Source organism: Telmatherina bonti (assembly GCF_933228915.1).
Source record: "Telmatherina bonti genome assembly, chromosome: 6".
In the NCBI taxonomy this organism is placed as follows: Eukaryota; Metazoa; Chordata; class Actinopteri; order Atheriniformes; family Telmatherinidae; genus Telmatherina; species Telmatherina bonti.
Window position 1 is genome coordinate 3,405,813 of NC_136624.1, and position 24,572 is coordinate 3,430,384.

The following is a 24,572-nucleotide window of genomic DNA, read 5'->3' on the forward strand; positions in this document are numbered from 1 at the left end:
GAAGCGTGTGAAGAGGAAAGTGTGTCGGGTAAATCCAGCAGCTGGACTGGTGTAGACGGATGGTTGTACTGGTCCATGGTGACGGTGTGGTACATCACAGCGTCCAACCAGAATGCAGGGAGTATTCCTCTTTGGTGTGTGTGTGTATATTCATGGTGTGGTTATTGTTGGTTAGTCTACTGCCAGTTTACTCATGGTTTTGTGTCCGTTTATATTAGATTTTTTAAAATATTTTTGCCTCGTGGAGAAAGAAAAACGGGAGGAGCAATGAGAACGACACCTCTGGTCTGTGGTGGTTTTACCATATTTACGTTCTTTTCCTTTTTAAACTAAATTTATTTACCTTTACTGTTTTAGAACTTTACTAGAAAATGGAGACCATATAGAAAGGGCATCTTCATAGTTCTGAGTGTATCTGACTGTTGGCTTCAACCTGGATAGTTTCATACAAGCGCAAGTCTTTATTGGATGCTGTTAAAATAAAATACAAGGGAATGACAAAAAAAACCCCATAAAGGTGGGGTAGGTAATGTTGGGGAGCTAGCATGATGTGAAAGTCGTGCCCTATCTTGGGTCCTCCTCCTGTCTTGGCTCCTCCCCCTATCCTGGCCCCTCCTTATGTCTTGGCCTCCTCCCCCTGTCTTGGCTCCTCCCCCTATCCTGGCCCCTCCTTATGTCTTGGCTCCTCCCCTTGTCTGGGCCCCTTCCCCTCTGGTTCTGCTCCTTGCGTGATCCGAGGCTTTTTTATTTGCAGCTTTTTCCACCAATGATTTTCTCTTTCTCGGCTGTTTAGCAGGAGGAGGCAAATAAACCAAACCGGGTCGGGAAATCCTTCCTGCATTTTCTCAGCCATGTTTGCCTTCCAAGTTTCTTCTTCACTACTTTGTATTTTCATCCTAACACACTGTTTATATGCAGGGTGTGGCTATCAGGTATGTGCTGCTGGAGGGGGAGGAGGGGAGCCGGGAGAAGAAGCTACGAAATATAAGAAATGAACAACTCCATTTGTGTCGGAACGTTTGGATTGGTCAGAGTTTTTACAGATTTACAGTAAACTGAGGGTCTAACTATATTTCTTATTGTTCATGATGACAGAATGTATAGACTACTATCAGGACGAGGAACCGCTTCACCCAGAGGAACATGTCTCTGAGCAGGAGGACCGACTGGAGCTTTTATACCAATGGCGCTGTCTGAGCCTCAGGAACTCTAAAGGTTTGTGGAAAACCTTCCTAAGCAGCTCAAGCGGTTCATGAGGGGACACGTTTCAACTTTGCTATTCATATAAAGAGAAAGTAAAAAAGGAGGAAGGACAAAACTGAACGAAATGTCAGTTTGAGACTGGCTTGTGAAAGGCTCTGCAGACGCTGAGACGTGAGGACACACAGCACAGGTGGAAAGTCAGCCTAACTGCTTCTTCGTCTCTCGGACTTCCGGCGCTGATGAAGGACGGCGACCTGGCATGGCTCCTGCATGATGTTTCCTTTAAACAGCTGCTGTGTGGGCGACAACAACGTCCTTGAAAGGCTGGAAGTTCCCAGAAGGAAATTTAAACCTTTGCTGAAACCGTGTCATTTCTGAGAGGTCAAAGGTCATCCCAGTCTCACCATGACTTGCTGTTTTCAGCTCCCATTCAGCAGCGGCCAGCAGCCACTGGTGAAACCCAAGCTGATGTAATCAGATCTGTTACACAGAGACTGCAATCCCTTTGCATCGTACTTCCTGCTAATCATTAACTTGTGAAATAAAACCAGTTTCAGCCTGAAATACATTTAGAATAACTGTAACTATTCACATCAAATACATTAAACATTAAATGCTCTCCTGTTTACCCTAGCCCTAACCGGTTAACCATGACCTGTTAACCCTAACTGGTTAGCCTTAACCCTAACCTGTTAGCCCGAACTGGTTAGCCTTAACCCTAACCTGTTAACCCTAACTGGTTAACCTTAACCCTAACCTGTTAACCCTAACCGGTTAACCATGACCTGTTAACCCTAACTGGTTAGCCTTAACCCTAACCTGTTAGCCCGAACTGGTTAGCCTTAACCCTAACCTGTTAACCCTAACTGGTTAACCTTAACCCTAACCTGTTAACCCTAACCGGTTAACCATGACCTGTTAACCCTAACTGGTTAGCCTTAACCCTAACCTGTTAACCCTAACTGGTTAACCTTAACCCTAACCTGTTAACCCTAACCGGTTAACCATGACCTGTTAACCCTAACTGGTTAGCCTTAACCCTAACCTGTTAACCCTAACTGGTTAACCTTAACCCTAACCTGTTAACCCTTACCAGTAAACCCTAACCTGTTAGCCCGAACTGGTTAGCCTTAACCCTAACCTGTTAACCCTAACCGGTTAACCCTAACTGGTTAACCTTAACCCTAACCAGTTAACCCTAACCGGTTAACCCTAACCTGTGAGAAAGCAGGACAGTGCTGCTGCAGTGGACATCGGTCACACACCAGGTCTTCCAGAGAAGCGTCTCACCTGCTGGACGTCAGAGGAGGGAAAGGCAACAGGAGGTCAGATGAACACCGGTTCCATCCAACACACGCAGAACCGCATCTCTTTGTTTTATTCCATTATTTGTTCTACTTTAACCAGGAAAACATGAGATCTGCGTCTGTTTCCTGGATCTGCAGCAACACCTCGCTGAATACTTCACAGCAAAACTCCAGGCTGAAGGGGGTTCAACCTGCCACCAGCAGCGTGGACCTGGGAGGGGGGGGGGGGGTAAAGGGCTCTGGGTGGCACTAAACGTACTCTGAAACAGCCGTACGTCACTTTTCACACAAAGTCAGTGTCTTTATAAAAACCAGACTTGAGTGAGGATGTGCAGACGCTCAGCAGACTCTGGTCCTGCGCTGCTGGAAACTGGACCGGATGGTGAGACGGGGAACTGCAGCCACACAGGATGTTTATTTACTTTAATCATAGATCAGCTTCAACAGCTGCAGAGTCACAACTATCAATCAGAACCTTTCAGTCTGCAGGTAAACAGCAGGGGTTTGATATCATAATTCACTTTTCATGCAGTGAATCCATTATTGATCTGATTCTGCAGCATTTATCAGCCCGACTCCTGCGGCTCAGGCACGTCCCCCGGTCCCACTGCTGTGGTTTTCTCTGTAAATCTTGTTTTAAGATTTTAATTCTAACCAGCCTGAAATGAGACTGAAGGGAAATGTGAGTAAGAGTGAATTCTCCACCATCAGATGCTGCGGAGCCGCAGTTCGGCTCCAACAGACTTTAGGACAGCAGCTCTCTGGTAAACGTGACACGTGGCCTTTTAGTGCCACCATGTGACATCACATCCAGCATCTGCACACCTGTGCAGGTGTGGAACAGCTGTGACGGGTTTGGGTTTTATTATTCCTGTAGAACTTTAGGCGTGATGCAGCTTCTGTACATCGTCTGGCTTCATGTCAAACACAACAGATTCTCACATTTCTGATCCAGGTTTCCTGGTCTAGGATCAATATCAATCATGCATTTATTCATTTGTGCAAATAATGTTCATGAACTGCATTTTGTGTGCAGTTTATATTTGATTTTGCACAAATGTCTCAACTTTGACACCATTTCTTTGGTTTTATGTCTCTGCAGTTGGTCTCGCAGTTTCCCGTTTCTCCAGATGTGTGCGCGCGCGGCAGGTCAGTGGGACATGTTAACCAGGTCCTGTTTTTATAAAGCCCTGAAGCTGACAATGATTGGCGTACGCCGGGTTTTGCGCGTGCAACAGCCCTGGTCTACAGGGAGTTGTGCAGTCTACCGCTGGCCTGCAGGGGGCAGCATTGTCCCGGTCTAACCCATAGACTGGATAAGCTGAGGAAAGTTATGTTATAATCAAAGCACTGCTGTTAAACTCTGGTTCTCTATCCTGCAAGTTTCAGTAGTTTCCCTGCTCCAACACACCTGCCTGAAATGAACAGGTCATGGTGAAGAAGCAGAGAAAGCATTTGCTCTGAATCAGGTGTGATGGAGGAGGAACAGAAGCCTACAGGGTGGCAGCCACAGTTTGACACAGAGGTGTCTGAAGTCAGAATATCTCCCAACATGACATGATAAAACTGTCATTTAACCCGTAAACACAACATTCACTATGAAAAGCATGTCTGCAGTTTGCTGTTCAGTTCAAGATGACATAACTTTATGATATTTCTTAGCAGAAGTCAGCAAGTTTCTTCTTCCTCCTCTTAGCTTAAAAAATGTTTGTAATTCATCTTCTGAGGTGGATTTTTCATACAGCAGGATGTTTTTTCTCTCTTTCATTAGGATCCCCAGTAGTGATGGCAAGCAGCTTTTCTGTCTGGCGTCTGTTATTTATTAATAATTTTTTTAAATTATTATTATTATTATTATTATTATTATTATTATTATTATTATTATTATTAATAATAATAATAATAATAATAATAATAATAATAATAATAATAATAATAACAACAATAATAATTTAAGACATGTGATGACAAGTGATGTAATTATAAAGATGATGCAGAAGAAGTGAATACAGGTGCTTCCTAGATATACAGAAACATGCACATTAGCAGCATAAATAACAAATATATCAATAGTAATAATCATAACCATCATCAACAGCAGCATGCACTGCACTAGCATCAGTAAACGCACATAAACAGTGATGTTTATTGTAATGTGATAATAATGGCTAAAACTGATCTAAGGGGAAATTAGAAACAGTCTTGTAGTTTTATAGTGACATTAAAAAGTACTGTTTAAGGATTTGAAATTGCATTTAGCGCTGGTAGTTAAATGTTTATTGGAAATGCAAACATGCATCCTTCTGGGTAAACATGTTTTTATTTATTTAATTATTATTTATTTATTTTATTTATTTTTATTTATTTAATATTTAATATTTATTTATTTTATTTATTTAATTTTTTATAAAATTACCTTTCCAGCACATAAATTAGGATAATTATCTGTTAGAGAAAAATAAAGATAATAGTTTTATAATTGTTTTTCTCTAAATAGTCAGCATGTAATGTGAATAATATTCTGAGTATGACACTGTAACTGTGTGAGACTATAATGTCAGTAGATACACACCTCCTCATGGACAGCATGACCTTGCTGAGTTTTAACACGGAGCAGCTGTTCCTCACCTCGCATCCGCTTCACGTCTCATGTTTTCTGTATTTCTGCTGAAAGTGAACTCCTTGCCAGATAAATGTACTCTTCCAAGAGGCAGGTCTGTCTTTCCGCTGTTAAAGGTTGACAGATTTTAGCCAACATTTTCGCTGCATGTGTCGTCTTGTGATGCTTATCTTTGGGAATCTTTAAATCCTTCTATAATTATGGCGTTTAGAGGTTATTCTGTGTGTCTGTCACTAGGGGAGGTGTGTGTTTGTAGGTCTCTGTGTGTGTGTGACTGGAGCTGAGTGATTGCCGTATTAACATTGCATGTATCTGTCTGTGGCATGTCTGCTTGGTACAGAGAGGAAATGAGGCAGGTGCCGATATTTCCTGCTCACCACTTTACATAAGTTCTGTTTGCAATTCCAAAGTAATAAATGTATGAAATAGTGAATCTTTAACAGAGTCTGAGTTAAGACTCGTGCTCTTCCGGGTTCAGCGTGTCTGACAGACCGCTGGAACCAAACTTTCCAGATCTGGTTTAAGCTCTTCTGGATCAGAGTCCAGTTTGCTGGAAAGCTCTGAAACATTTCAGCTGAATCAGACGAAGAACTCAGCCTGCCTGCTGGCTAAATGATGATAGTCAAGGTATAACATCAATCTTCAGATGAATTATTTTGTTGCTACAAATTGTTTAGGGTTTCCAAAATAGATGAGTTGTTTGTAAATAAACTGTATGATAATGGTCCAGAACAGCCACCATGTGGCATGCCATGCGTCATGTGACCCTGGTAGGAGAATAAGAAATTAAATTACTTAAAAACACAACTCTTAATTCCTCACTGGAACTTTTATTTCGTATTCTAGTTTATTCTGCTTTAGCTTCCTGTAAATGTATAAATGTATGATTCTATGCTTCTTCTGGATCCCACACTAATGGTTTTAATGGTTATGTACCGCACTTTGAGCTGGCTTGGAGGAGAAATGTTCCACACAGATTGCTTTGCGTGTCTTTATGGTAGTTTAACTTCCAGTGTGCAGCCCTTGTGTTTTTCTGCTTTAGGTTGTTTTTTTGTTTGTCGCTTTCAGTGACATTTGCGGGCCCATTTAAGGCCCGGGGGTTGTGGAGCTGTACCCATAAAAGCCTGCTCAGTTAATCCCTGTTTACTGATCCTCTCACAGACGAGGTTGGAACTGGCAGCTTTCTCCTTCCCCAGTCTGCTTCTGGAACCTTTGACCATGTAGTGACTCTGCCGGACAGCCCGTGTTTGATTGGCCAGCTGCTCGGGGAATGTGCACGAACTCGTGGCCAGCACTAACCTCCTGACCTTCTCCACTCAGACGGTAAGCAGCGACAGGCTTCACACTGCCTCGCCAGCAGGCCTGAGCAGCGTGCCTCCAAACCCATCCCGACGTCTCCCATGGATCTGATTTGTGATGCCTGAGGTGACGGACGTGAGGAATGTGGAGGAGGTCAGAGGTCAAAAGTAGCTCTGCAGGAAGCCCCCCCCCATACCAATTAGCAGAAGCCGGCTTCTTGTTCTGGGACTGACTGAGCTACAAGATGCTGCATGCTTCACGGTTTCAGGGCTGAAGATTCATAATGAAAGCCGACATTTTACACCCGGCATTAATTAGCTTGCTGCAGTCATGCGCTCTTTCCTGTGGAGGTTTGACTCCCCGTGATACCTTCATGTGATACAGCATGTGTCACAATCATTTTTCTTTTGCTCATATCAGGGTCTCATATTTTCTGATGTTTGGCAGGAAATGAACACAAATGGATGTAGAAGTCACCGTTTAGTTTAAGCTGCTTCCATTTCTCATCATGCTGGCGAGACTGTGTGGCCAGAGCTTCCTGTTCCCCTGAAACCTGCAGGATGGGAGCTCCTCAGAACCAGTCAAAGATCCCTGCACTAACCATTTATCAAATGCAATTTTATTTTGAAAATTGTTGTATTTTGAGTTCCCCTGGTGTGTTGTTTTAATTTTTTTTTCACCAGTCTGTCTTTATTTGAGCATTATTTCTATTTAAATTCATTGACATACCTGAGCTCAGGAATAAAAAATGTTATTGTTTTAGTTGCTTTTTGTGATTTTGATATAAATGAAAATGACTGTGTTCAGTTTCCTGAGCTATTGTTTAATGATATGGATCGACTGAGCCTACCTACATTAAATCAAATCCATATCAGACAATGACTGAATTTGCAAAATTTACAAAAAAGAATATATTAAATCAACATAGCCTCCTGCAGGATGATCAAATAGTTATTTTTAACTTTATTCATGCCCAAAGGTGTATGCAGTAAAACAGAAGAGGCCATCCTCTGTAAAAACACAAAAAGTAAAAGAAAACAATAAACAAAAACAGAAAAAGAAGGAAAAAACAAAATGCAGAGATGCTTGGAAAAAAATTAGTGCATAAATGACCAAAATATCCATTAAAACATTAAAATGTTATTATGAAAACCTGAGCACAATATGTTAACACTTAGAAGAAAAAAAAAAGAAATGAAACCATAAAAATTAAAGTTCAATCGATAATATAATCAATGACCACCTTTTCTTCTAGCCTCGAACAGCATCAAATATATTTTTTTTTTTTAAATTTTTTTTAGTTTTTTAAAATAAATATGATTCATGTAATTATTTTCTTGTGTAATTTATTATTAATCAGAAATCTTGGAAGTTAAAATTAAATTAAATTAAATTAAATTAAATTAAATTAAATTAAATTAAATTAAATTAAATTAAATTAAACGTAAGAGCGGTGCTTTAATTTTGAAGAAATGACCGGAAGTGTTCTCCATCAAACACGTCGGCCTCTGCTTGACCACAACTGGTCCAGTCTGGAAACCAGTTGTCGGTTTGCTGAGACGCCTCTTACCACCACCCTCCGCATGGACGGAGCTCAGCGGGCTCCGCTCGGACCAGACCCGCAGGAATGAAGCCTGACGCGGGGACGCCGCGGTAACCGACCGACCGGCGGCGGCTCTGCTGCCCCGGCTGCTCTCTGCGTCTTCCAGCCCCGCACATGCGGAGATGTGCGGGAGCGTCAAAGCTCAGGGAGCCGGATCCATGCTCTTATCAGTAATCAATTAGACGTCACGTAAAGGCTTTCTCGCTCGAGCTGTGGAAGAATTGGGCATCTCGGTGTGAAGATGAGGAGACCCAGAGTGATCCGCATGGTGTTTGCCTTGAGCCTGGGATGCTTCATCATGCTTATCTGTTACTTCAACAGCAGTCTGAAAGCAGGTAGGAAGAAAAGGGTCGTAGAGAGGGCCAAACTGGTCACCAGAACACAAACCCGAGGGACCAAACTGGTCACCAGAACACAAACCCGAGGGACCAAACTGGTCACCAGAACACAAACCTTTATCAGGAAGAGTCTGGAAACATTTAGGTGGCAGTTCATCTCATTTATCTGCATCAAAACGGAAACTTTAACATCCAAGTTGTCATGCTTTGCTTGAAGGAGCTCAGAGGAATCATCTTGAATATGTTCATGTACACAAAGTCATGCTGGTTTGCCCACAACGCAACTTATGAAGCTTGTCTGGATTGTGTGGGAACAGCGGATTTCTCTGCTTACACACTGATTATTGTCATCATGACTGGTCATGGTGGTCACGGTGGTCATATTGGTCACATTGGACATGTTTATAATGGTGGTCATGTTGTTCATGGTGGTCATGTTGTTCATGGTGGTCATGTTGTTCATGGTGGTCATGTTGGTCATGTTGGACATGGTGGTCATGTTGGTCATGTTGGTCATGTTGGACATGGTGGTCATGGTGGTCATGTTGTTCATGGTGGTCATGGTGGTCATGTTGTTCATGTTGGTCATGTTGGTCATGTTGGACATGGTGGTCATGGTGGTCATGTTGTTCATGGTGGTCATGTTGGACATGTTGGTCATGTTGTTCATGTTGGTCATGTTGGACATGTTGGTCATGTTGGACATGGTGGTCATGTTGGACATGTTGGACATGGTGGTCATGTTGTTCATGGTGGTCATGTTGTTCATGGTGGTCATGTTGTTCATGGTGGTCATGTTGTTCATGGTGGTCATGGTGGTCATGTTGGACATGTTGGTCATGTTGGACATGGTGGTCATGTTGTTCATGTTGTTCATGGTGGTCATGTTGTTCATGGTGGTCATGGTGGTCATGGTGGTCATGGTGGTCATGGTGGTCATGTTGTTCATGGTGGTCATGTTGTTCATGTTGGTCATGTTGGACATGTTGGTCATGTTGGACATGTTGGTCATGTTGGACATGGTGGTCATGTTGTTCATGGTGGTCATGTTGTTCATGGTGGTCATGGTGGTCATGTTGGTCATGGTGGTCATGTTGTTCATGGTGGTCATGTTGGTCATGGTGGTCATGTTGATTATGTTGGACTTGGTGGTCATGTTGGTCAGGGTGGTCACAGTGGTCATGTTCGTCATGTTCATGTTGGTCACGGTGGTCATGGTTGTCATGTTGATCATGCTGGACTTGGTGGTCATGTTGTTAATGGTGGTCATGTTGTTAATGGTGGTCATGTTGTTCATGTCGTTCATGGTGGTCATGTTGGTCATGTCGTTCATGGTGGTCATGTTGGTCATGTTGTTCATAGTGGTCATGTTGTTCATGTCGTTCATGGTGGTCATGTTGGTCATGTTGTTCATAGTGGTCATGTTGATTATGTTGGACTTGGTGGTCAGGGTGGTCATGGTGGTCACAGTGGTCATGTTCATGTTGGTCACGGTGGTCATGTTGGTCACGTTGGTCATGTTGGTCATGGTTGTCATGTTGATCATGTTGGTCATGTTGTTCATGTTCATGTTGGTCACGGTGGTCATGTTGTTCGTGTTGGACATGGTGGTCACGGTGGTCACGTTAGTCATGTTGGTCATGTTGGTCATGTTGGACATGTTGGACATGTTGGTCACGGTGGTCATGTTGATCATTGTGGTCATGTTGATCATGGTGGTAATGGTGGTCCTGTTGGTAATATTGTTCTCACCTCATGCTTTAATTTCCCCTCTGAACTTCAGATTGGTCACAGTTTAATTTCCAAGCTGATTATTGCCGTGTTTCCTCTGATCTCCAGAGGAAGGCGGGATGTGTTGCAGCTTGCTGGATATGTGGTTGTAAGGCTGGGCCTATGATCTGCCTCCACCTCTCCCAGGTGGCTCTCTGACATACAAAAGCCTTATTCAGAAATGCCCGACTATGTCGGGGGCCTAGAAGGCATATAAAGTCCATACTGTAGGAGAGCTCAGTTAGTTCTGGAGTTGAGGGATCACTCCATATTTACTAGAAACCAATGAAAGTTGAGTCTCATGCGCAGATCAGAGTGACTCCACACTATAAGGGGAATATTACACCGCAGGATATTTCTGGGGGTTATTAACGGTTAAATCTCTGCAAGATTGTCAACAGGTTCTAAGGAACAGTACTGTGTAACTCCATGTGGTGAACTGTGATGGATAGTTTACTCTTTAGATGATCTACAGAAGTTTTCCAGGCATTTCATCCCATCTAGGAGGTTTACAATCCAGATGAAAAATGTCTGTTCAGACACTGTAGATCATGAACTCTTGCCCTCGATGGCCGGTATCCTGCAGGTATTGGGTGGTCTCTGCAGCAACACACCTGATTCACATTAATGGGTCAATAAGGGACGTGCAGAACTGCTGTTGGAGATCCATTTTGTTTGAATCAGGTGGGGAAACATCCAATACCTGGAGGTCATGGCCCTTGATGACAGTGTAATCTGCATACCAGGAAACTGCTCTGAAAAAGGTTCTGCGATTAAATGCTTTATTTTTTTAACACATTAATATTTTTGTAATTAATTAATCATAATTAACTCATTGACGTCCCACCCCTAGTTTTTGCATTAAAAAAGGCAGGCAGACCAAAAGTAGACGAAAATGGCTTGGAGTTAAAGGGTTAAACATACACAGGGTGAAAAAGGCAACAGGAGCTCTTTATCTTTCTGTTCCACTCAGAATGTTTCGGGACCTTTGGTTTGGAGACATTTTAAATAAATATTTAAGCAAATCTCTTTGGTTTCTGATTGGGAAACTTAAAGTTTAATGTTTTTGTGTCAACTTTCAATGAATGGTGCCTTCTAGGGTTTGTTTGGGCATTTAATGTAGCAGAAAAGACAGACAGACATTTAACATGACTTTGAAAAGGGAAAGCAGCACTGATCTGTTTAATGATCTCAGAGAGGGCTTGCTTCAAACCCGACTTAACGGGGAGTTTTAAAGAGCCATCGTTTGTGTCATTGGTCACACCTGCAGGCGTTAGACTGGTTGCTTTATGGAGACGTCTAAGCCAGGTCATTTTAACAACCATTCATTTCCTTTCTTTATTTTCCCCAAACAATTTTCTCCCATTGATGTTTAGCTGTTTTCTGGACAACTTGATCTTTGCTCTCATCTCACTATTTGTACAGTGTGCACACACATTTACACTTCATGCCCCGTGTTGCAGAACTTTTCCTTAAGAAAGGCACATCTATGTAGATACAGAGGTTTTTTTCCCCGTCTACAAATGGTAAAAAGGTAAAACCAGGTTAGAAACGCACAATAGCATCATTCTTCATATCGATACAATGCCATTAGTTTCTGCTTAATTAATACTGATACAAATACGTATCTTCAAGGGCAATATGATATTCAATTCATTCATTCATTCATTTTCCGAACCGCTTATTCCAATTCAGGGTCGCGGGGAAGCTGGAGCCTATCCCAGCTGGCTTTGGGCAACAGGCAGGGTACACCCTGGACAGCCCGCCAGTCCATCGCAGGGCCACACACAGAGAGACGAACGATATTCAATTCAATTAAATTAATTTCAACTTTATTTATATAGCGTCAAATCACGGCAATGCCATCTCAAGACGCTTTACAGACAGAGGGGAAAACATAATGAAGGCCAATTCATAACAGCCTATATAAGGAAACCAACAGATTGAGTTGAGTCCAACTCAATCTCCCATCCTGAGCAAGCACACTGGCAACAGTGGGAAGGAAAAAACTCCCTTTTAACAGGAAGGAAACCTCCGGCAGAACCCGGCTCAGGACAGGCAGCCATCTGCCTCTGCTGTGTGGGGGGAAGAGGACAGAAAGACAACAGACAACAGGAACTGCTACTCCCGGCCAGGGAGACCTGCTGAGACAGGAGACATACATGTTAATGATGCTACACTGTTATGGGGGGGGGGGGGGGGGGGGGGGGGGGGGGGGGGGGGGGGGGGGGTAAAAGAAAGAGATAAAGAGAAAGAAGCTCAGTGTATCAGGAAATGTCCCTCAGCAGTCTAAACCTATAGCAGCATAACTAAGGGATGCTAACCATCCCTAGCTATAGGACTTATCAAAAAGATAAGTCTTCAGCCTAGTCTTAAAGGTGGGGAGGGTGTCTGCTTCCCTAACACTAACTGGGAGCTTATTCCATAAGAGAGGGACCTGATAACCAAAGGCTCTGCCTCCTGCTCGGCTCTTTGAGACTCTAGGAACCACAAGTAAGCCTGCAGTCTGCGAACGAAGTACTCTGCTTGGTATATAAGGAACAATGAGGTCTTTGATATATAGTGGTGCCTGGTTGTGGAGGGCTTTATATGTAAGGAGAAGGATTTTAAATTCTATTCTAGATTCAACAGGCAGCCAATGAAGAGAGGCTAAAACTGGAGAAATATGATCTCTCATGCTGGTTCTGGTCAGGACTCTGGCTGCAGAATTCTGGATCAGCTGAAGGCTTTTCAGGGCATATTTAGGACAGCCCAGTAATAGAGAGTTACAGTAATCTAGTCTCGAAGTAACAAAAGCGTGAACCAGTTTTTCTGCATCACTCTGAGACAGAATGTCCCTAATTTAGGCTTTATTACGTAAATGAAAGAAGGCTGTTTTAGTAACCTGCTTAATATGTGGGCCAAAGGACAGGTCAGGGTCAAATATTACTCCAAGGTTTCTCACTGTAGCACTGGAAGCTAAAGTAATGCCATCCAGGTTCATTACAAAACCGGAAAATTTAGCTCTGAGTTTTTCAGATCCAACGAGAATTACTTCAGTCTTATCTGAGTTTAAGAGGAGAAAATTTCTAGACATCCCAGTCTTTATGTCTATGAGACAATTTTGTAGCCTATTGGGCTGATTTGTTTCATCTGGTTTAAAGGATAAGTATAGTTGAGTATCATCTGCATAACAATGAAAGTTTATTCCATGTTGTCTAATAATTTTGCCTAAAGGGAGCATATATAGCGTGAAGAGTATTGGTCCAAGTACAGAAACTTGAGGAACTCCATGACTTACTGTAGTTTGGGAGGAGGACTTGTCATTTACATGAACAAACTGAAGTCTATCAGATAAATATGATTTAAACCAGCTTAACGCTGTACCTGTAATTCCAATCACCTGTTCTAGTCTCTGTAACAGAATGTTATGATCGACTGTATCAAATGCAGCACTAAGATCAAGCAAGATAAGTACGGACACAAGTCCTTTGTCTGAGGCCATAAGAAGGTCATTAGTAACTTTCACCAATGCTGTCTCAGTGCTATGATGAGCTCTAAATCCTGACTGAAACTCTTCTAATAAATTATTTCTGCTCAGGTGGGCATGTAGCTGAGCGGAAACTATTTTCTCCAGAATTTTGGACATAAACGGGAGGTTAGATATAGGTCTATAATTTGCTATCACCTCTGGATCCAGAGATTGCTTTTTAAGTAAAGGCTTGATTACAGCAGTTTTAAATGATTGTGGTACATATCCTGTCACTAAAGACATATTGATAAGACTTAGTAGTGATGTATTAATTAAAGGGAAAATGTCCTTAAAGAGGCTCGTTGGGAGAGGGTCTAAGATACAGGTGGATGGTTTAGATGAAGCTATTATTTTAGTTAATTCAGAGGGTTGGACAGGACAGAAACTATTTAGACACAAGTCAGATCCTGGTTCTAAGGATGCTTCAGAGACCACAACAGGCTCAACATTATAGGTAGAAGGAAGAATATTGTGAATTTGATCTCTAATAGTATCAATTTTATTCCTGAAAAAATACATGAAATCATCCCAGCTAAGTGAGAAAGGAATACATGGCTCCACAGCGCTCCGGCTCCTAGTAAGCCTAGCTACAGTGCTGAAAAGAAACCGAGGGTTGTTTTTGTTTTCCTCTATCAATGATGAATAATAAGCTGTTCTTGCCGTACGTAAGGCTTTTTTGTATACAATTAAACTTTCTTTCCAGGTTAAGTGAGACTCCTCTAGTCCTGATGAAAGCCATCTGTTTTCCAAACGCCTTGACGCCTGTTTTAGAGCTCGAAGCTGGGAATTAAACCAGGGAGCCTTCATAATTTTACCTAATTTCTTCTTCTTTAGGGGAGCAACATTATCCAAGGTTGTACGCATTGAAGCTGTTATAGTATCAGCATGTTGATCAATCTGAGCAGGAGTAAGGCTTAAAGGGGGACTCTCTGTCATGCTAACACATGGTAGAGGGGAAAAAATTGATTCAATTGATTGTTTAAATTTTGTAATATTATTGTCTGATAAACATCTACTATAGTAGAATTTATTTTTGGTCAGTGAGTAATCAAATAAAGTGAATTCAAAGGTTAATAAGAAGTGATCGGACAAGACAGGGTTTTGAGGAAATACTTTGAGCTTATCAGTCTCAATACCAGATGTTAGAACCAGATCAAGAGTATGACCATGAGAGTGAGTGGCTCCATGGACATTTTGTGAAAACCCAACTGAGTTTAGAATAGAGCTAAAGGAAAATGATATCCAAAATGTTTAGAACATATAAAGAAATTATTACTGAATAAGATAGATGAAAAAGGATTTAAATTGATCTTTTTAGAATTACAAATAAATACAAATAGAGTTATCACAATACTAAAATTTCAACCTTGATACCAATACTGCTCAATACTACTATTACTGTACAAACTATTTTCTATACTACACAGAGGAGAAAATTTAAATAAATTAAAGTTAAAACACCACAAAAACACAAAACAAACAGTAGTAAAACCAGACATGAAGACACAGGGCACTTAATATAAGAAAATAATAAAAAAGAATGGTTCACAAAAACAATAAAAGTCCACCATAGAGGACTATTGCAATCGTAAAAACCACTAAATCGCACGTGTGAACAGATCAAATGTCTGAACTTTGCTCTCTGACCTCCAAAACTTTTATCCACCAAGATAGAACCACTTTTACTGAAAACTGTTTACCAAGGGCCCTTTGACATCAGTTTCCTAAAATCACTATTTTCTGCTTTTGCAACAAAGAGGGTTTAAAGTTTTCTTCAATCGAGACTCGTCAGTCGACTTGCAAACTGTGAAGATCTGTCTGATTTAAAAACTTATTACAAATATAAAATATGTTGTGTAAAAAGTCCATGACGAGCCCCATTCATAAAGAATACGGTGTGTTTCAGGCGTTAACCATCTTGTTAGCTTTTTATGGAAAATCAGTTGATTTCAGTCGGCTCTTCCTGCATGTGCAGCTCTTTAAGCTTCCCTCCTCTACTCCATCTGGGGTTATAAATATATATAAAGCTGCATTAGAGCATCCACATAAACTAGGGTTGTCACGTTACTAAATTTCTGTTTCGCAATAAAGACCATTTTGCTTTTTGATACGTTGATTCTGTTTGTAAAATGGTAAATCACAAAACACGCTCCACCATCATGTTAACAAAATACTGTAGCTGCAAAAACGCCTTGTTGCTTCACTGCTTTTTCCTTTTTCAGCTTCCTCGCCATCAAAACGTGTCTACATTTTCCTCGGTTAGTCTAGATCAGGGGTCGGCAACCCGCGGCTCTGGAGCCGCATGCGGCTCTTTAGCGCCGCCCTAGTGGCTCCCTGGAGCTTTTTTCAAAAATGTTTAAAAAATGAAAAAAGATGGGGGAAGGAAATATATTTTTGTTTTGATCTGGTTCTGTAGGAGGACAAACATGACACAAACATTCTTTAATGTTTTCCAGCGCTGTAAAAATGTGTAGAATAAATATTAAATTTTAACATTTCTGTCAAGGAAGATTTGCGTCACAGCCTGCAACACACGTAGCTGATCTATCAGCAGGGCGGGATGCCAGGCAGGTGGCGTTGTAAACAATCCGGGGCTGTGTGATGCACCATGGATCCCAAAGGGAAAAAGAGAAAAATAACCGAGGAGAACAGAGGATTCAACGTTTCTTGGACCGAATCATTTGCATTCATTGCCAATGCGGAAGGATTGCCTGAATGTTTGCTCTATAGCGAGAACCCGGGAGATAATAAAGCGTAGAAAACCGTTCACAGATGGTGACTACATGAAGGAGTCAGTCATCAACATATCAGAACACGCATTTCCAGACTTCAAAAACAAAACCGAGATCATACAGAAAATCAGAGACATGCCCCTCTCCGCTAAGACAGTGAAGGAAAGGACCATTAAAATGGCGGCAACATCACCGATCAGCAAATCAAGGACATTAATTCATCACAAGTTACATCTTACATGTTGAGAAGCCGACCAGTGATGTCCAACAACAGAAGTCACATTAAACGGGTAAGAACATGATCCTTCATAGACACAGACTGAGTAACAAAGTGGATGTTTTTATAAGATGATTTCTGTTGTTTGTCAGTATATATGTGGAATGACACTTGGTAACGGTGCTCAGGTCGGAGGATAGCTGCGTTGGTTGCGTGTCTAAAGAGAAGAGGATGCTGCTGCGTTTTACCCTCGCACTGACTTGCTTGACATAAATCAAACTGTATTAATTTGATTTGATATACTTTACCTTTTTAAAAGACTGCTGGTTTATTTTTTATAAATGCAGGCTGCGTTTTATTGCGCTCTGTTTGTTGCCCAAATAAGAGGCGCGTTATGCACATCCTATTTTGTTGTTTTTTTCGGATTCTTAAAAATAAAAATTACATTTAAAAAAAAATCAGATTTCTTTATTGCATTGTTTTAATTTAATCAATGCAACGAAGCATAATTCATTAACATCGTACAACAGAGTAATCACGTGGTGCGTCATTCTCTACAGGATGTGCTGCAGGGAAAATAAACATTTTATCATTAAGGCTCATTGTGTATTTGTAGCCAACTTAGTTATTTTGATAGTCAGCTAATATAGATACATAAAGCATGTGTTGCCTTCATGATAAGGCTTATATAAGGCTTTTAATTTTTTGCGGCTCCAGACATATTTGTTTTTTGCTTTTTTGGTCCAACATGGCTCTTTCAACATTTTGGGTTGCCGACCCCTGGACTAGAAGGTTCAGTATTTTAACTAATATGGTTATTTCAATGTGAATGTTCTTTTATTTGACTCATTCTCAGTTTTCAACAAGTTTGAAACTATACATAAAACATATGTACATAACTAGAAAAACAAATTGGATATTTGATTGATGTAAATAAATTAAAATATTGTAGGCTAATAGAATGTTTTTTTAAAAAAATGTATTTCAATATATATATATATATATATATATATATATATATATATATATATATATATATATATATATATATATATAAAAATCTTTGCCTTAAAGGTACATAGCATATATGAAGTAAATTGAAACGGGCAATGGAGGGATGTTTCTGTATGAAATCACATTTGTGTGTCTGATTTCACCATATCAGTCAGTTCATAACACACACACATTGATAATGTAATATATGTCTTTAAAACGCATTTATTACCCATGGTCCTCCTCCAGCAGCTCTATTTCCTCCTCTAGAAGCTCTATTTCCTCCTCTAGAAGCTCTATTTCCTCCTCCAGAAGCTCTATTTCCTCTCCTAGAAGCTCTATTTCCTCCTCCAGCAGCTCTATTTCCTCCTCCAGAAGCTCTATTTCCTCCTCTAGAAGCTCTATTTCCTCCTCCAGCAGCTCTATTTCCTCCTCCAGAAGCTCTATTTCCTCCTCCAGCAGCTCTATTTCCTCCTCCAGAAGCTCTATTTCCTCCTCTAGAAGCTCTATTTCCTCCTCCAGAAGCTCTATTTCCTCCTCTAGAAGCTCTATTTCCTCTCCTAGAAGCTCTATTTCCTCCTCCAGCAGCTCTATTTCCTCCTCCAGAAGCTCTATTTCCTCCTCTAGAAGCTCTATTTCCTCTCCTAGAAGCTCTATTTCCTCCTCTAGAAGCTCTATTTCCTCCTCCAGAAGCTCTATTTCCTCCTCTAGAAGCTCTATTTCCTCTCCTAGAAGCTCTATTTCCTCCTCCAGCAGCTCTATTTCCTCCTCCAGAAGCTCTATTTCCTCCTCTAGAAGCTCTATTTCCTCCTCCAGAAGCTCTATTTCCTCCTCTAGAAGCTCTATTTCCTCCTCCAGCAGCTCTATTTCCTCCTCCAGCAGCTCTATTTCCTCCTCCAGCAGCTCTATTTCCTCCTCTAGAAGCTCTATTTCCTCCTCCAGCAGCTCTATTTCCTCCTCCAGCAGCTCTATTTCCTCCTCCAGCAGCTCTATTTCCTCCTCCAGCAGCTCTATTTCCTCCTCCAGAAGCTCTATTTCCTCCTCTAGAAGCTCTATTTCCTCCTCCAGCAGCTCTATTTCCTCCTCTAGAAGCTCTATTTCCTCCTCCAGCAGCTCTATTTCCTCCTCCAGCAGCTCTATTCCTCCTCCAGAAGCTCTATTTCCTCCTCCAGAAGCTCTATTTCCTCCTCCAGAAGCTCTATTTCCTCTCCTAGAAGCTCTATTTCCTCCTCCAGAAGCTCTATTTCCTCCTCCAGAAGCTCTGTTTCCTCATTAGTTTCAGATGGTGTGAAAAAAGCAGCAGCTTACATCCTGGATTATTTTTCCCCAACCTGGTCTGTGTGACTGCAACACGACCGTATTCCTTCCGGAGTGGGGGTCACCTCACTTTGCAGTGCTGCCCTAGCGACTACGTCACACTCGCTGGCCTTGCCGTGTTTAAAGACACAGGCTCCAATTAAAAAAAAACTTTATAAAATATTTTTTTAAATTTATATTTAAGAAGAAAACCCCCACAAGTACCGTTTGTTCTGCAATGATGGACGTTTTCACAGCTCTAGTATAGCGGTACTGTACTGGTACCAGTATACCATTCAGCCCTATTACTAATTGTAATCCTGCAACATTTAGAAATGAAGTGTTATTTAGCGTACTAGTAACTTTCTGAAACTGGGAGAGTTACATGGATGCTGGGCGGGATAACAATACATATCGTGTGGACATATATTTCTCCTTCTCTTTTTACCACTATGGCACCTGCGGTTCCTCCACAATCTTTTCTAGAATGCTGGTACTAAACAAGATATATATATATATATATATATATAATATATCAAGCAAATACATTTATGTGGTCTCGTGATTTTCCCATATTTTCTATATATGTTATGTAGATATATAGCATCAGCGTTACCATGGAAATGGGTGCCATATGAAATCAGTTTTCAGATTAAGACTATTTAGTAAACGTCACAGACACTGCAATGCTTAATCTGGAATTCCACCAGTGATTAATAAACAGACACGTTGCAGTATACATTAGAATAATAACGGAATAACTTAATACTTAGATCTATACAAACTACCCTCAGCTGGAACCGCCGCCGTTTGGTTAATCGCTGCCATCATTCAGCTCTGGAAAATTGGTCGAAAGTTCCTCCTCTTCCTCTATATCCGCAACATGGATTAGTGTGTCCATTGTTTCACACTGATTTCTGGATGATTTCAGGGCAGCTTAGTTTTCTGTCTTAATCATAGTTTGCACAGATATTTGCATAAACCATATCACCAGGAGGCAGTAAAGGACACCGTAGTGTAGTTTCATCATCATCATCAGCAGAAGAAGGAACTTCTGGTTCAAGCTTGTCAAAATGAATTACTGTATTTCCCATTTTAATTTCCCCAAAATTAGATCAAGGCTCGTTTTCCGTTCTTCCTAATTCTGATTTCCAAAAAAGAAAAATGGGCGATAACTCATTTCTCGTATTTTTTTTAATTGGAAATCAGAGAATTTCCAATTTTTATTTATTTATTTATTTTTTTTACATCATCACAAAAAACAAATGGCCGCTACGTACACAGACCAGCAAGCTGGCAACTTGGTCAGCTAACGCATCACCTCGTAATTTCTCATCAGACTCTTGTATCTTTAAGTCTTCCAACAGGATCAGGAGCAGAAAGACTCACATCTGCATTTAAGACTCAACAAACACACGACCCCAGTGCATAGCACTGCCTTCACACTGACAACCTAAACGGATCAGGTCTTTACTTTTACAGTGTCTCCTATTTAAGTGACTCTTTGGCAGAAGAAGTTGAGATGGGGCCCCAGTTTTCCCAGTGGAACCCAACACAGTGCTCCGTTTATGACCTGAACAGGCCAAGCACACATGGGCCTTTTCTAAATTCTGCATTTCCTAAGGTCACGGTTCTGAGTAGCACGAGGAATGCAGCGAGTTTTCAGGCCAGACAGGGTCGAACCAACTCCTTTGAAAGGTCCTGAGGTGGGATTATTGATGAATGTCATTGTACTGAAATGTAGGTAGTGGTGGTAGATATTCTCGTGGTAGAATATCACCAATACAATGACCCAGTCAGTGACTTAATTCCTGATGATTTTACATGGATGTTGGTGAATCTCGTGGCAAAATGTGGATGGCAGATTTTTCTGAGTGACACTGCAGTAGCAGAGGCATAATATAACACAATGGGCTCTTTTATTGTGCCGTCTCAGCTTGTTGCTAATACACTCACTCTGCCAGTCCGTTCCTAAATAACTTCAGATGTTACTTCTGCTTACTGCCACTTTATTAAGAATGAGGGAAAAGTTGGCTTTAGTAATGTCTTTCTGAGTTCATGGTAGTTTCCATAAGGAAGCTGTGATGTGTTTAGAAAAGGGGTCAGATAAATCAGTATACTGATGCAGAATGTTCCTCCCACATTCATAACTCTTGATGGAGGACAAAAAGCCCTAGTTGGCAGGAGAAGGAGCTTTTTCTAGCCTCAAAGAAGAGGTGAGTCCACCAGACAGGGATGTTGGAAGACCGGCCTCAGCTTAGATCCTCTCCAGCTACTTTTTAAAGAGCCTGGCGTTCTCAACAGAAGGGAGACTTGATGTCTAAAACTGGGATATGCGGAACATTCGTCCTGTATAAAGTACAGGATGTAAAGTTAACATTCCTTCATTCAGGGCTTGTTTTAAGACTAAAACATCGAGAGAAAAGGCTGGAAAACAAGTAAAAAAGAACCTCTTGCAGAACCACTTTCTGACCGTTTGGCAACAACTTCTGCAATGATGTCAACATTAAGGCACACATATTGCTATTTTTCTGCATTAAATATGCAATATTTTACCATTTCTAGCTTTTTTTTTGGGTTTTTTTTTGGTATTAAACTCAACTGTAATGAAAATGATGTAAAAAAAATGCATGTTGACTGGAAGTGGTGTGCTTTGACTTGTAAAAACTTTAAGACAGAAGTCTTAAGGTTTTATACAGATCACAGGAAGCTGCGTCCCGTTGAAAGATGTCAGTTTGCTGCAGATGTTTAGGAAGCACATCTCCTTTGTGTCTTCCATACAGGTGTGTGGTATGTGTTGTCCTGTCAACCTTACAGCCCGAGGTATTTGTAGCAGTCCACAGCCTCCGCCTCAGCTCCCTCTAACAGGACTGGTCACGGTCTTGGTCAATGACCAGCTCCTTAGTCTTAGAGGTGTTGAGCTGCAGGTGGTTAGGGATAGGGTGGCACCAAGTTGCAAAGTCTCCAACCGGTCTCCGATACTCCTCTCTGTCATCCCTGAAGCACCCAGCCATGGCTGTCATCAGCGTACTTCTGAATATGCCACAACTCCGAGTCGTAACAGAAATCACCACGAAAGTCAAACAAACTGCTCCAGCTTTGAGTTTTCTGGAAGAAACTGGATCATTTCAGAGTCAGAGACCAGTCGGCCAGCTGTACATGTCTGTCCACGTCTCGCCGAAGGCTGGATCGGCTGCTTCCTCTGTAGTTATAGCTTACCGGAGGGTGTTTACCTATTTACACCACGACACACCCAGTAACATTTTAAGATGGAAGTGGTTTTTCATGAACTCGGCATATCCATCAGCTGTGCCCTGAAGTAACGTTTGAACATCTAGCAGTGAGAGGTTGCTGGGTTAAAGACGTACTCCAGAACTTGTGCCATTTTCTCGGTGGCACGTCGCCTAACGGCGGCTAATCCTGCTTCCATCCTACAGGTACTGGGATACTGGGAAAGTCCCAGGAATAATGTAATCTAGTTCTACCTTGGTGCTAAATGCTGTCGGGATTCCTTTCCTATTTCCTGTTCTTTCTCTTTTTTCTTTCTTCCTCTGATAATGTCTTTTCGTGTTTCTTTGCTGACTCAGCCACAGTTGGCGTAAAAACATCTGGTGTGTTTACATCAGCATGTGCCACATCATTAAAACTAAAGTCAGCTGCAGCATCACACAGCATGCTGGGTAGGCACGGGACCACAAACATATCATGGTTTCATGGTAGACAGTGGTATTATGACTCTGCTCTTAAATAGAGATTTTTAAAAAAGAAAAAACCTGATTTGGAGGAACGATGGCTTTGTCATCCACCTTTTCCCAGTGTTTGAAGTATTCCCATACTGCTGCCTTTGTCTGTTTTGTTGGGGGAAGAAACTCGATGGGTTCAAACCTCGCAGCCATCTGTGCCGCTAACACACCACTCATACACTGTTATTGCCTAATTCAGGTACAGCAGACTTACACACTCTCCCAGTTACTTATAAGACTGGAGACAGTTCACTCTGCATACACATTTTCTCATAAAAGGACTCTTTTATCCCATGTTTTACCGTGAAACCGGAACATCCTAGTCCTGCAGAACATCATGGCATCTGCAGACCTTAAATCTGCATTTAGTCCCATTTCAGGTTACATTTCTGGATCCAGGTGAAGAGTAAAAATGTTTTCCTGTAGCTGTTTTGAAATCATGTGACTGTATTGCTCTTAGTTGCATCACACTTTCCCTCTGATCTGCCTGAGGGTTCAAAGGTCACAGCTATCCAACTCTGCCCTCCAGTCTCAGCTGTAACAGATATTTCCCCAAACTCTTCAACTGGTATATAGTTTTATAGGAATTTATTTGTCACTGTAGATTTTTTATAACCTACATTCTCTGCAGTCTTTTTCTTTTTAAACTTTGGATTATTTTAGCTTTTGAGTCACAAAACATTGTTTAGGAAGATTAAACCTTCAAGGGCCCCAAAAGCACTGGGGGGAGGGGGTCTGCTGGGCTTTCACTGCACCAGGGATCAGCAGGTCCAGACTTTCAGGACACTGGCCCCAGAGGTCTTGGCTGGGTGACTATACAGAGTTTGTTACATATGTAAAAAGCTGCCATACAACATTTTAAAACGTGTGTTCTTGAGTCCGGTGATGTAGGCCTGACCGCCTACCGATGGCAGCTTGAACAGGGCAGCAAATTTGCTTTGAAACAAGCTTTATTCTATGGATGTTACATTAGAATATATTCTATGACTCGAGATCTGAAGACCCCAAATGCATCAGCAGAAACTCACATTACAACTTCAGTAAGGCGCTAGCAACAAAGCTAGCAGTTCAAAAGCTAGCAGCCCGCAACAAGTGGACAGCCCTTCCTCATTGTCTCCATCAAAATTACACATCACTCAAACCGCTACATCTCAGAAAATGGCAAAGGGCTTTGCAAGGAAACAGCTGATAGACAAGACAGCATGCTTAACGCTTCCAGGCCACAGCGAGGGCAGTGGAAGCTAAGCTAACCAGTAGAGGCACTCGCTTAAGCAATGCCGAATCCGGCATAAATTTCTCAGAGGATGCTAACAAAGGTGGACGCTTTGAAGCCTAAACTGGGCGATATCTAAAACTAGAGCCAGAGAAAAAGCTTACATTTTGCTGGCTTTCCAGAGCGCTGTGAGGGCTCAGACACACTGGTCTTTATCCGTGACACGGTCCCTCCTGCATGTCGACATCCCGGGCATCCCCAAGCCTTGCCTGTTGATTAACCTCCTAGACCAAGCATCCTGGGGTTCCTGCGGCTCCTGCGGTTCCTGGGGTTCCTGGGGTTCCTGGGGTTCCTGCAGCTCCAGGACGGAACGGATTGCGGAAGCTGGACAAACGGAGCTGGGATGGCCATCACATCAAGATCTTCCAGGACTACTCCTTAATGGTCACTGATAACCAGCAGCGTTGTAGATGCTACACGACAAGAACAAGCTCTCCTTGCTGTTTCCTGTTGTGCTGAAGTTAAAGTTTACCTATGGCAGACGCGAGTCCACTGACCCCAACAATGCACAGATCTATATGCAGTCCATGCCATGACAGATACATCTACAAGGGACGGTATGGATGTAATAAATCTATTTCTACCTTGGTGCTAAATGAAGTGATACCTAATGCCAGTTAGAGCTATTAAGCACCATACAAACTCAACTCATTGATATGTTTGCACC

The 24,572-nt window shown here is 41.7% G+C and overlaps 1 protein-coding gene across 2 annotated transcripts in view; it reads left to right on the plus strand.

Annotated features, from left to right (window-relative positions):
* The first annotated feature begins 1,126 nt into the window (after positions 1–1,126).
* The window catches only part of LOC306757417 (carbohydrate sulfotransferase 11-like), a 35,133-nt gene continuing 11,687 nt past the window's right edge, over positions 1,127–24,572 (plus strand). The window contains exons 1-2 of one of the 2 annotated variants that reach the window (XM_079242464.1): positions 1,127–1,215; positions 3,613–3,659. In XM_079242464.1, the coding sequence (XP_079098590.1) occupies positions 3,641–3,659 (19 nt within the window). In that variant the 5' untranslated portion in view covers positions 1,127–1,215; positions 3,613–3,640. Of the gene's footprint in view, positions 1,216–3,612; positions 3,660–8,030; positions 8,368–24,572 lie in introns of those variants that run through there. The other variant, XM_079242463.1, reaches the window with a different exon arrangement.